Genomic DNA, 14091 nt, shown 5'->3' on the forward strand with positions numbered 1-14091 from the left:
GTTTAAAAACATTCTAAATATGCTTTTCTTTAATTTTTGGGAGATTCCTTTTCATTGATTCTGTCAGTATTTTGTTAACCTGTTGTGATATTGGCTATGTCATCTTTCACATTTGGCTTTTCCACTGTGTTCCAGTATCAAGACTGTGGACAAACGATGTGTGGGAGTCCCACACATCGTTCTTTTACCAATGTTAATGTGCATTGGTTTACGTTGTATTGAGAAGAATATCGTTTAATAAGACAGAGTTGTGTTGGATATTTACCCCAAATAAGTCAAGTTTAAGTGTCTCTGGTGGCTTCACCTTTTTTTTTTTTTTTTTTTTTTAGCATAATTGATTTAACTATGTGCACATTTGGATAAAACCAAGAACATATTAATATGTGTGCATTCACACAGTTTGTACTGAATATCATCTTCTCACTTTACATGTTGCACACACATGATAGTATTTTGTGCCCATGCATATTTTTTCATTCTAGAAAGACTACAGTACAGCCAAGTGCCATTTGTTTTTTAAATACCAACTTGAACATAATGAAGTTGCATGTGTGCAAACACATGTGCATATACAAATATATGCGAAGGTATATAAATATGAATATTCATATGGATTTACATACATGCATTAACTCATTTCTTTTTTGGTGTCGATTTTGTATCAGCTTTGGATCCTGAGAGGCCATTTTCTGTGTTGTCGATCCCTGACGAAGTTACAAGGCACTCCTTACTGCAAGGCAGATTGGGGGGAAAGAGACAAGGTTAGGACTGAACACACAACAGCTTAAAGGGACATTGCTGGGCTTCATTTAAAGGAATACTCCAACGTTTTGGGCAAAGTAGCCTTTTTCCAGCTCTCCCAGACTGAGACAATATGTTGGATTACCATTTTCACCTCTGTATGTCCGGTGGGTCATTTCCTATGGGTAGCATTTCATATTAGCTCAGCAAAAAAAGAAAAAGGTTATTTAACCCAAAATGTTGGAGTATACCTTTAAAATATGCTATGGTATGTATGGTGAGTTTCATTTTATAATGAGATACCTACATTTAAAAACACTGATGTTGCTAACAAAATGATGGCTAATACTACAATATAGTCGATTCTGGGTATCAGTAAAGTAAGTGTGTCATCTTAAAACCTTTACATACAAAGCAATTATTTTTTTCATTTTGAAATGCTGCTGATGATTTTTTATCTGTTTGATTTTGATTAGTGTAGTGTTTTGGAATGAAACCCATCTTATCTGACCTGTCTGAAAATGTCGAGAAAGAAGAAGAAAATCCGCACACGGATTGTGCGGATTTTCTTCTTCTTTCTCGTTGTGACCCTGTGATCATCCGGCACCTGGCCTAAAACAGGATTGGATGTGCACGCAACCACTCTGTCTATCTGTCTGAAAATGTCACCTGCAGTGTGAACTCTTGTCTCGATCGAAACAGTATATTTATGAAACTTTTGTGGTGATTTTAAAAAATGGACACTGATTTATATTCAGGTGGTTGTCCTGACTCACTTGTTCTCTTCAAGCTTGGCAAGAACGAAGAGAGTGAAGTTCTTGAGCAGCATGAAACCCATTAACAGCGCGATGGCTCCACCCACTGCAGAGGCTATCATGATGGTCAGGGTGTTGTCCACCACCCGCACTGCAGACATGAACATCAGAGCAGAGGAATGACATACAGAGGGTAAAGGTGGAGCAAAAACAACACACAAACAGTTTAATGACACAGACAAAGTCAACAAAGTTTATTTTGAGGATTAGGCATTATGATGTTAGGTAAAAAGGTTAGTCCTGGCAGTTTTATGTATCTATCATAGTGCTGACTGCAATGCATATGAGAAGAGAGCAGCAGCGTTGCCCTGGCTGAAGCCTCGTAAGCCTGAATAACCCCCCAGTCCCTGAGATGCCAAAAAATACAACATACCCAGGGGATTGTGACCTCAATTCTTACATCTTCTCTGGTAGTTTTAATTCCAGTTCTAAAGACAAATGTAGCACTAATGTGCGTCTAAGCTGTGATAGTACACTTGGGGTTTTCTAATCATTATTAAAAGTTTAAAAAAAAATTTCTTGTCAGCTTAGAAGTCAAAGCTAACTCAGCCCAAGTGACTCCCATTCAAGTGCAAAAAAATAGGAAGAACCACAACATGAAACACATCCGTGACTCTGTCTTATGAATACTTGGACTGTTTGTACCTTTACTAAACTTACTGTGAAATCCATCAAAATCTGGACATTGGAAAGGAACTCAACCAAGGTGCAGTCAAATTCAATTTTAATTTAGTTTAATTCAATCTCAAGTTTTACATGGCAGTTTTTCCACATTCCACATGAATGGGAGTGAGTAAGCCTCAACCTCTAGGCTACTAAAGTATATTCTGTACACACTCATGAAGCTGATATTTTCCGCACAGATATGGTATCAACGGCTGTCAAAATAGGACCAATACCATCCTTTAATTGAATTTGCTTAATGGGTAAATATTCTGTTTAACTTGTGGGAGATGAAACCATTATTTAACCATAAAAAGCCAAGAATATGAGATATATAGATTTGTCATCTTTATTGGTTCGATCCTGCAGTAGCAGAATGTTTGTGTGTGTGTGTGTGTGTGTGTGTGTGTGTGTGTGTGTGTGTGTGAAGGGGTGGGTGGGCGGTGGGAGGTTTGCTGTTTTTCACTACTTTTGGGGACACACACCACGCTTAAGACCAGTTAATTAGGGAAGGCCATTTTTGAGGTTAGGGTCAGGCTAAGTGTCAAGCAAATGAATGTAAGTCTATGTAATGTCACCCAAAGTGACCTAAGTAAACGTGTGTTTGTGTGTGTGTGTGTGTGTGTGTGTGTGTGTGTGAGAGAGAGAGAGAGAGAGAGAGAGAGAGAGAGAGAGAGATAATGCAATTACAATGGGACTTCTTTTTTTTGGCCTACACTGGATGAAGCTGGTGCCTTGCTGTTGCACCAGCATCGCCACACATTACCAGTGAAGACGGGTACCACTCACACTCGTCCACTACATAGAGGGTGAAGATGGCACTGTGGTTCTTGCCCTTCTCTTTGGGGTTGCGTCCGAAGCAGGTGTACTGGCCCTGGTCCTCGAAGGTGATGTTCCACAGCAGGATGGAGATGTTGTGCTCATGATTCTTGCCCACAAACTCCACCCGGTCTCGGTATATACTCACATCAGGCACCACCTCCTCCGATGCAATCACAGACTCACACACCTGAGTGGACCAGAAAGCTGTCAATCATCCACAATAACTACTAACAAATTACAGTTCACCCTAGAACAACATTTGACCGCCATGCCTAGGACTATCCACATTATAGGTGATGATTGTTTTGAATAGGCTAACTGCAAGAGGACTACTGTGTTCTCATACAACAACAGAAAACGGACAGAGGAAGAAATCAAGCAATGCAGAGAATCAAAGTGTTGAAAAAAAATGGTGAGGATTTAACTCAGCAAATGGAATCAGAGGATAAAGAGAGAATTTAGCTCTGGTTTTCCCAGACTCCAAACACCATCAAGTGATGCCTAAATATGTTGAGCGCCCAGCTATGCCCACCAAGATGGATTAATGTTATTTGTGCTGCCATGATGGGTATTGTGGGCAGTTCTGGCTTGATGGAACTGGCTAACAAAATAGCAGAGGGAGACATGCTTAAATGTGAAAGTTATTTTGATGTCCAGCAGCATTGGAGATGACATTCAGGTCTCTAAAGGGTAAACTGAAGAACCTCCTGACACAAAAGTAAGTCAAATGATAATGTGTGTCTTAGGAATCACTAACCTATCTATTGTTTTTGGTGGAAGACATGGGATGTGCACTGTGCCTATACTGCCTTCGAGACTTAAGTGCATTGCCTAGCAAGCATTTGTTAAATTTACTGTCTTCACATTTTATATTATATTATATTTTATGCTTGAGAGGGATGAAAATGAGGAAGCAGGCATTCCAGATTTAGCAAGAATTTCAACATCGTCTGTAATCAGGGAATTCAGTCTCTCCCCCTCAAACTCTTAGATGTTGAATCTTTCCACTTCTTTTGAATTATATTGTAAAATGCAGACAAAATAAAATATGAGGTTCAGAGGTTATAAAAGCATAGGATGTAATTTTGCTTTAAGAAGAAAACCTGGACAGGTGTACATGGCATCAGTGTAGATGACTGCAGGGGCTGTGTGCGTCCTCACCCTCTGCATGGTGCCGTTGTCATTGAATTGCCAGTTGAAGTAAAGATTCTTGATGCCGATGCAGCTGGAGTAGATACAGGGCAGCATGACCGTGCTGCCGTTCACTGCCTCCAGGAAGGGGATCTTCCCTACAGACATCTCCAGGGCCTGAGCAGACCAGACTCCTGAGAGGACAGAGAGCACAGAGTGTGAGGAGGTAGGAGCAACAGGAGAGACGCATTTTACTGTGGCCCTTAGAGCTCAACGCACTGCAACTTAAGAAAGCACACACAAATAGACAAAACACATGCAAATTAAGAAAACACCTTCATTAATTTGACCACACATGCACAGCATTTAGAAAACACGCTGCAATTACACCAGATGACAACATAAGTGTTTCCAGAGGATGGCATGTAATATTCATCTAGTTACTCTAACAAGTGGCTCCCAAAATTAGTATAGACACTGAAAATCCATTTTAGATTGAGGAAGACTAATAGTAATAGGCCAGCATAAGGTCAGCTAAAAACACAAGCAAATTAAGATGTTTTCTTGATTTGCTTGTGTTTTGTCTATTTGTGTGTGTTTTCTTAAGTTTCAGTGCACTGAGCTCTTAGAGCCACCGTAGCATATACATAAGTCGATGTCAGCTCAGTCTCTTTTAATTTCAGTGATAAGCTAAACCCAAAGTCCTCTGTCCACTGTCTACAATGCCAAACATCCTCCTCTCATGGCGTCTGTGACTGCAGGCTGCCAGTAATGACTTTCAACTGCTAGTAGAACCACAAAATGAAGCTTGTTAGAGAGTGATAACTCTAACACAGTCAGGACATAAGTTTTATTTGGTGATATCACAGACAAACTGGAATCTAAACCATGGTGTTTGGTAGAGATCATGTACACAAATCTGGAGATTACTAAAGCTAAACGCTATATTATTTTCCCTTTGAGAAAACATTTGCCTCCTTTTCAATGAGCAGCAACCAAAAGCTGAACAGTGGCATCCAAACACATTCAAATACTTGAAGTTTACAAGCTGACAAATATTATATCATAATTTGCAAATGTGTGCAGTGGTGACTACAGGTACATTATATTATGGAAACAAATTAAACTGACAGATTGTATAATAGCAAAAAAGTAATTTTGTGCTCTCTCACAAAAGTGAAAATGTAATTTGTAACAGGAAATGAATTCATTGTTTGGACTGATTCTGAGCAGTGGGTGGGGCATTACAGAAGTAGCCAATCAAATTATGATTTCCCGAGCTGCTTGTTTCCCTGCTCACTCTCAGTTTCCTGATGCTGGCATGAGCTAAAGTGGGCTGACTCATCATGACTGTGTTTTCATTGGAAGAAGCCTTTATCTTGGAGGAGGCTAAGATTTACATGACAAAAACCAAGCAAAATACCCTTTAATAACACGATTACAGATTTGCTCAAGGGCAAAAGAGATGAGTAATGTACTTTAATGTAGTTCTCCAAGTAATGCTTTGTATCTAAGCTCCTGACACACTCAAAAACTAGGCTGTAGCTTTGCTATATTCCCTTCAACACTGAACCAAACATATGATCACTACAAAAAGAATTGGCCGCAATTGCTATCGTCACAAAAAGAAGCGGTCATATGATTCCTCATGCCGCCATATCAGCAGAAAGCTCAGCACTGCTGAGGTTTCCTTGAGCAACAATGTCTACCAGCTGTTTTGTGGCACTTTTCTCTGACCTAACTGTGGAAGGGGACAAGGAAAAAGAGAGGACATCAGAATCAAGCCTAGAGTGTCAAAGTAACTAAAAAGGATTTGGCCATTTTCACCACATTGTCCACTTATGGGGGCTGTAAAAGCTTTCAGGAAAACTTGTCAAAAGTGGAGAACAAAACGTTAACAGAACGTCACTGTACTGGGAGCCATGAGTGGTGTTACAAGCCGAAATTCACAGCAAAGGAGCACAACATCCACAACAGCTTGAAGTCATGCTAACCTAAGTAAGACTGTTCCCAGAGACTTAACCTTGTCATTGTTATCCTATTGTCCTGTTAGAATGCCATCTATGGAAGAATCACATCCTTTAGTTGTGACTATAATCAGACCATAAAGCAAGTGTACATGTATGGTTGGCAGCAGGCCTGCAACCTTGTAAATGTTGCTTTATGACTGCATTACAGGCCCAGCAGAGAGACATAGTCTGCACCACACTGCATGAGAAGCCTGAGGTAGAATAAGCCTGAAATCCTGCTTCTTCCCAAAAGTTCTGCTAAAGACAGAAAGATGGGTCAGGTTAAGGAGAGGCTGTCTCTTCTCCTTTTCTCCTCTTGTCTGCTCCTCATTAATTCCAGACTTTAGCAGCTACTCCGCCTCCTCACCTAGCTGCTGCATAATTATACTCCCAGGCATGTGTCAAGACGTGTGGTCCCAGCAAAGAATGAAATAATTGTCATCAATTGCTGTCATTTCTTCTACATCAGTCAAGGACCTTGCGCTTTATGCCGCCATCTAGTGTATGAGGTGTAAAGTGCATTTTCACAAGGTGCTGCACAAAGCACAAACACTCGGATGCAGTGATTTTGTGGACCAAGCAAAACCTAAACATGATGAACGTTTCCTGGGTGTTGCTGTAACACTTTCTCCCTCTGGACCTCCACCCACACCTCCCTGCGACATAAACAGTCCTGTGATTATTCTCTCTTGTTTTGTGCATGCTGTGTTACGCATCATTCATGACATGGTCAAGGTCAACCTCTGGACAAGACCCAGTGCGCCAATTAGGAATAACACATTACAGTATCCTCAAGAGAGGGCTAAACACAGTGAAACCGGGCACATGTGAGAATGCCTTGTTATTAATTCAATGTAATGTAATGCATGCTTTCTCACAAACTTGCAGGCTCCAGTCTCTGTCTCCAATGCAGCACGATGATCTTGCAGAAACAGCAATAGAAATAGTGCAGCATCTTTCTCCTCCCCCCTCTCTCTGTCTCCCTCTGTGTCTGTCTGTCTTTCCTGCTCTCTTTTCACACATACAGTTTGGCTTCACACTCAGTCTGTCTCAGTGTTTGTTTGTTTGTTTGTTTGTTTTATCTCAGGCTTCTCACCACACTTGTTTTTTTTTTTTTTTTATCTGATTTTACAGTTCTATATTTTCATTCTTCCCTGACCTCTGTCCTTATGCTTGTTGTCTCATTACAGAGCCTTGTTTGTGACCACCAGAGACTACCACGAGGCAAATGCAGTGAAACATAATGACAACATAGATCTCCACTCCCTAGCACTTTGCCTCTGAGTGCATTCAAACATTAACACCTTTACACACCCTTATTTTCAGGGTGTAGGTCCATGGCTTCTTGTTTGCATTTCTTATCTAGGTTTTCATTGGAACTTTTCTTTTGCAAACTCCTTGGTGCCTGAGGTAAAAGTAGAACAGTGGTGCTCTAGTTTCTAGCCTACATGCATCAACTTTAGAGGAACACTTCAAGCATGAATCTGCAGAAGACTACATTTTTGGGGCTTTTATATTTCTAATATCTTGTCTAGGCAAAGAGATGCACCATCAAACTAAGGTTAATTTAGTGCCTCACACACTCTATTATGGCAGTAGATGACATTATGTGTGATGTGAAGACTGGGATTTCAGGTTTAGGGAGTGACAGCAATGGACTGACCCCCAAAGACCAACAGCATGAGAGAGAGAGTATGAGCCTGAAATACAGGTCATGATTTGAACTGTTGGGTTACGGTTTGTAAATGAAAAAAAAAAAAAAAAAAAAATCAAGGTTTCCCTTAAAAGGTCACAAAATACATTTAAAAAACAATATTAAAAATATTGTCAGATTAAGGACAACCCAATCAATATTTGTGAGGAAAAGAGCAAGAACTGAGACATGAAGTTTTCATTGTATATCCTGATTTTTTTTTCTGACCACTAAAAAACTCCCATGATTCTCCCTCAGTCACATTATAGTATTTCCCAAGTCATTCCACATGGAACAAATCCAAACAAAAGACCTACTGACATAATATATTTGAGTCTGATTTCTGGATTTGAGAGAGAACTAGTAACAAGCCTACATAATGTCTAAGCAACTTTCTGTACAGTGTAGCAGCTTTGCATAGTTAATAAAGTTAACACACATCTCAGAGTGCACTATGCCACTTATGTTATGGACACTTATCAGTAAGGCAAAAAAAATCTGACTCTTTATTCAGAATAAAATATTTTTGAGCAAATGATACAGTTGATCTAGTCATTTCCTCTGCAGTTACTGTCGTAACTTTCTCTCTGCAGTGCTTGGCCACCTGCATCTGCTGTTTTAGTCTGCCATGCAGTTTTTATTACTGTTGGTGGCCAAAATACTTCTCGGCCATTCCACCACTGAATACATGCAGCATCTTTCAAGACAAAGCTGTTTCAGTCAGCTGGTGTAAACAGTTTGTGTCATTATGAAAACAAGTGAAGAAATATTGTTATGACTGAGTAATATATATATATATATATATATATATATATTTTTTTTTTTTTTAAAGCTGTTGTTTTTATCACCTTTGACAGCTAAGATTGGTATGTTGAAGGCAATTTGATCTCCTACTTATACAACGATGAAGACCGAATCTGTCCTAACTTTGTAGTTCAGTTTAGTTTATTAGCTAATAAAAGGCATTAATATAATAATCTAATTATAATAATGTAATAATAATACATTTAAGCATCTCAGTGTAAAATCATCAGGTCAGCAGGCTTATTTCCATTGTGGTCGCTGACGTTTTAACGGGAGGATGGCGCAGACAGAAAAGTCAAGGCAGGTAATCTCCTCAACAACAACCCATATCAAACTGAAAACACAAATGCCAAAACAGATCTATATAGCAGTAACTCGATTAAAATAACCACACAACATGATATCACAACAAATTCAATCTCGGTTCCCAGACTGACACTCACTTATTTCCAGAATGTCCATGAGCCAGGTTTTGACCTCATTTTTAAAGAGAATGTTTGCTGCACTGCTGCTTCACATCCAAAAGTAAGTTTAATTTTTCTAAATGACATGTTTATTTATGTCTTTGTGAGACATGAGATTTTTGTCTAATATATTGACTTTTACAGCATTCAAAAGAGGTCAGTTGCTAGTGGCTGCTTCACTATAATGCAGGAAAAATGTGGGATGGGGGCATCTATTACAGGCACTGCTGTATAACCAATCATCAGCAATGACTGCAATGGGATGCTCAAATCCAGCCAGTGCATTTTCATTTGGAAATATGATGGGATGCTGTTATTGGAGGTGTCTGGTTGGGTTTCCTGTCCAGCCAATCAGAATCCAGTCACAGGACCATACTGTGAAAACACACAGCAGCAGAGGCTATCACCTCCCTCCCATCTCACATCTGCATGTCAGTTTGCCAACAACTCCATCATCAGGTAAGGAATATTCTCCATAGTGTGATTCAGCAGTTTAAGATTCAAGTTAACAAAATGAAGAACAACATCATATCAATTATGGTTTAGTGGTTCTTAGATGTGCCTTTGCACTGGCTGACTCTGCTATTTAATCGCTGCAGATACAGATACAGAAACAGGCCCTGTGCTACAGTCGTGGATGGCCATGCCTGGTCTAGAGTGTCTGACACAGCTTTTCCATTACAAGGCAACTTCCCTCTGCAGATATTTACTCATTTGGATGATCAATCCCATTTCAAACACCACCAAAGCCAGTATGGGTCACATAAGACACCAAGCCAAATGATTGTAGCAACAATCTTATTTGCATCAGCCACGGAGTAAACTTTCAATGAGATTATTATGAACTGTACCAGATTTTTTTGAAATGTTCAGTGCTATTTTCTCTTCCTAGATTCAGGCAGAACCAGCAGCACTCTTCGGTCATGAGATAAAACATACAATCACGAAAACAAATGCACAATAAAGTGCTTTGAGATTGCTTCCGAACAGCAAGGTCATCATTCCCAAAACAAAAACACCACTGTATCCAAGACCAAAAATAAAAATCCATAAAATGAATGAACTAACTCTTAGATCCAAAGCAGACGAAGGTCATTGTTAGGAGATTTTGAAAGCCACAGTCTCATCCACCCACCAACTACACAGACACATACAGCACACAAAAGACATACGTCATTAAGAGTGTTACAATGGCCATGGAGCAAGCACATTGAGGTGATGTAAAGTGAGAGATGGATATTACCCAGCAGCAAACAGAAGATCAGGCTGGTGGCTGTGTGAGGGGGGTGCAGCCTCAGGGCTTGAACCCCGTTCCATTGAACCTCCATGGCAATCAGATCTGCTCCAAAGCAAAAACTGCTGTTGGATCCAGCCCAGGGTCAAAATAATTGTATTGTCCTTTTTGAAACAGACTCTCCGTCCGCTAGTCTATGTGTCTGTAGTCTTGGGCCCTGAACACGGATCAGTCTCCTCAGCCACCTGGATTTCAATTTGGAAGCTGCTTGTCTGGGTTTCCGTCTCCCAGCAAGGCACATCCAAATATTACACCCTGTCCAGAGTGCAGTGAGCCTGCCTGCCAGCCCCCACAGCAGTCCTGTTAAAGAAGCTGTAGGTTAGACTGAGGGCAGAGGAGAAGAGGAAGGGAAAGGAAAGGAAAGGAAAGGAAAGGAAAGGAAAGGAAAGGAAAGGAAAGGAAAAGGCTCACAGCTTAAAGAAAAAGTTAATCAACTGCAATCTTAACTTAGAAGCCACAATAAAAATGATGAAAAGTTGAAGTGGGATGCAGATATACTTAGTTTTTTTTTTTTTTTTTTTTTTTTTAAAATGTGTTCACATATAAATGCACATAACTATTTGCCTTAATGCAGGAGATGTAAACCACTGCATTTCTAGCCCTTGCCCTACCTACCTCCTCCCTCCTCCTGTGGCCGGTATTCAGTCAGAGGCCGGCAGGCTGACTGCACAGCTGAAGCAGAGTGGACGGTGCAGCGGCAGAGCAGAGCCGACCGGCAAAACACTGCGCACAGTCAGGGTTCAGTCAAGGAGAATCCGCCAGCCAGCACTTTCACTGCAGAGACAGCCACATTGCAGCCCCAGCCGGTGTGAGAGAGAGAGAGAGACACAGAGAGAGAGAGGGAGAGGGAGAGGGAGAGGGAGACAGAGCTGGACAGAGATGCAGAGAGACAGACAGACAGGAGGAACAGACCTAATGGCACGAGGCTGCCGCTCTTCTTCCCGGACAGCAGAGCCCAAACGGAGACCGACTCCTTTCCCTGCCCGTCCCTCTGGCTATCTCTCAACTTTTCCCTGCCCTCTCCTCTGGCTCCATGCCACTTCTCTCCCTCCCTTATCCCTCTGTCTTTCTCCCCCCTACCCCCACCCCTCTTGTTCTCTCTCTCTCCTCCATCACCCCCTTTCACTCTCCTTCCTTCTCCTCCCCTCCCTCTTCCCAATCTCCTGACTCGGGGCGTGTATGCAGACTCAGGCACTTTTGTCAGAGTGTTTGTGAAGATCAGAGAAAGTTCTGCAGTGCAGGTTGAGGAGGAGGTATAGTGAAATTAAGACCCAGGAGTGGGGGGGCACCAGACACATAGTCTCCTATTTAAAGAGTCCATTCATAACTAGACCTATTACGTTCTTGCACTGAGACGTGTCAACACTCTGGCTTCCTGCTTATATGCCCTTTCATCAAGGTTTCATAGACCAGCATCACAGAATTCCAGGTCAAATGGGACATGATGACGAAACACTGATTCTCTCTTTTCTCCTGATAACAGGAGCAAAAACGTGTGTTTGTTCACCTGCAATGTGAATGTGACTTTGAAAGCTCCTTCATCACTCCCATTTCTTCCCCTCTGTCCCCTTTGTCCCTCTCTGTACTCATCCTTTCCTGTGATAGATGGACAGAGTTTAGTTTCCTATATGACTCTGCATTTCTCTCCTCTCCTTTCCTCTCCTCTGCTCTCCTCTCCTCTCCTCTTCTCCTCTCCCTTGGTTTTTCCATGACGATATTGCCATGGCAGACAAAAGGAATGAGACTGTGTCCCTGGTGTTTTCCTGAAAGGAAAGCTCCAGCCAGAGTCATATTCCCCTGGCTCAGGATAATCAACATCTGCAGACAGTAGTAATCTGTTTGTGTGTGTGTTTGTGTCCCATTCAATGCCCGGAAGGTCAAACTACCTCTGTAGCAACGAGGCATTCTTTACTCTGTTGCGATTAGTCTGATGCAGCTGCAAGTGTGTTATGATGATACAAGGCGGTATGAAGCATCGTTATTCACAACATGACTTTCCCATAAATGTACAAACACACTGGGCAACAACGGCTGATCAGTGCATACAACAAGGCTGTTTACTGCAGGACATTACAGAGGAATTACTTACCTCAGGGTTTTCGGATTTGATCAGTCCTTTTAAGAGCTGATTAGTCAGCAAGTTGCTGAAGACTGGCCTTGTGTTCATAAAGTTCATACTAATATGTCTCTGCATGCCTGCCAAACTGCAGCAAAGTTAGTTCTTATCGGTTTAAAAGGAAAAGGGGTTTATATTGTTAATTGTAGGTTAGGATGTATATTGAAATCATGTATAATTATGTTTATTTTAATGTAATTATATGTATGTATACTTAAATAATCTCAGATTTTATATATATTTAAATTCATTTTTAGATATTTACGTCTGTATATTTAAAGGCAGACTATGCAGTTTCATAGGGGAGGATACAACACTTTGTTTACCAATGAAAAGGATGCATGTGAGGAGGCATAAACCCCTCAGGTTCATAGCTGCTCTGATAACCGATAGCATTGATGCAACACTTTTAAATGTTTCTTGAATCCAATGTTTTGATATCACATGTCCATAAAAACATTTTTAAAAAATGAGCAAAATTTCCTTATTTTGAGTTGTAATGGTAATGGTTGTAGGGTAAAACAGTAGTGCTAAACTCATGAGGCATGTATAAGTTATAGTCTTTTTGGAATTAATTCACATTCATATTCTTTTTCCCATATCATAATAAAGTGGGTTGGCCTCCCCTTTGAAGCTACATAGTCTGCCTTTAAAGGTGTACAATGCCAAATTACTCAGGGTCAATTGAAGTGAGAACCGTTCAGACTCAGCTGACAAAAAACGCAGAATAAGCAGGTAATTTGATGACTGAGTCTACATGGCTGTCTTCCTTGGACCCACTGTTCCACTTTTTTTGGTTTGTTTGTCATCTGAGCCGAAATGTCGTCACTTCAGTCAACCTCCTGGTAAGTTTGCATAATGCACGTTTGAATCATCTTTGCTAACTTTATTCTTGTTTTATTATTGTGTTTTGGCAACAGATGTGCAATGTCGGGCAATAAAGCTTCACTGAATGTGAAACGAAAACTGAATAAATTCATTAGAGGTTGGTATGGGAAAAAAGGTAAATATATGAGCCTGGAGGTGAAGTCATGGAGGTCGATGAACGCAAATAGAAGAGGCAGTACCCTGCTGCAACTGAGACGATGGGGCAGAGCATGGCATCCGAGCTGGAGTACGGTTACACAAGCAGAGGACAAGGGGACAGCTCCCACTTCCCTCTTGGACTAAATGGCTTCTGGTTGTTTTTCTCTGCTCTCTGAATCGGTATTTCTCCTGCAGGAGAGGGAAAGGTAAAGTCTGCAACTTAACAGTTTGCATCTTTTTGCATCTTTAAAGGTCTATAACTGAAAATTGAGCTGATACTCAGAGAGAAGACAGCTGCAGGTATCTGCTGGATAAGCATATTATTTTACTTCCTTTGCAACTACTTTGTACGGTGATCTATTATTCATACAGCAAGTTAGTTCCTGCATCTATTTATGAACACTCTATGGGATGGTATATTTCACTTAGCAAACTTAATTCAATTGCAATATCTAGTTAATTACATGAAATATGTTTATTTAACAAGTCAGTTGTTGCTGCCATTAAAGGCTC

At 40.8% G+C, this 14091-nt stretch overlaps 1 protein-coding gene across 1 annotated transcript; it reads right to left on the reverse strand.

Annotated features, from left to right (window-relative positions):
- Positions 1 to 633: 633 nt before the first annotated feature.
- scn4bb (sodium channel, voltage-gated, type IV, beta b) lies at positions 634 to 10493 on the reverse strand. The gene is made up of 5 exons (XM_030069275.1): positions 10386 to 10493; positions 4203 to 4366; positions 3009 to 3228; positions 1518 to 1647; positions 634 to 730 (listed from the first exon to the last, which is right to left on the reverse strand). The coding sequence occupies exons 1-5, from the start codon at positions 10468 to 10470 to the stop codon at positions 634 to 636; spliced, it is 696 nt and encodes a 231-aa protein (XP_029925135.1). The 5' UTR covers positions 10471 to 10493.
- Between the last annotated feature and the right edge of the window lie 3598 nt (positions 10494 to 14091).

The sequence above is a fragment of the Myripristis murdjan genome, chromosome 14 (assembly GCF_902150065.1).
Source record: "Myripristis murdjan chromosome 14, fMyrMur1.1, whole genome shotgun sequence".
NCBI classification, from domain to species: domain Eukaryota; kingdom Metazoa; phylum Chordata; class Actinopteri; order Holocentriformes; family Holocentridae; genus Myripristis; species Myripristis murdjan.

Coding starts and splice junctions, on each gene's coding strand:
- scn4bb (XM_030069275.1), bottom strand. CDS start 10,470: ATGGAGGTTCAATGGAACGGGGTTCAAGCCCTGAGGCTGCACCCCCCT. Junction 4,367..10,385: donor GATCTTCTGTTTGCTGCTGG/GTAATATCCATC, acceptor CTGTCCTCTCAG/GAGTCTGGTCTGCTCAGGCC. Junction 731..1,517: donor GCCAAGCTTGAAGAGAACAA/GTGAGTCAGGAC, acceptor TCTGCCTTGCAG/TAAGGAGTGCCTTGTAACTT.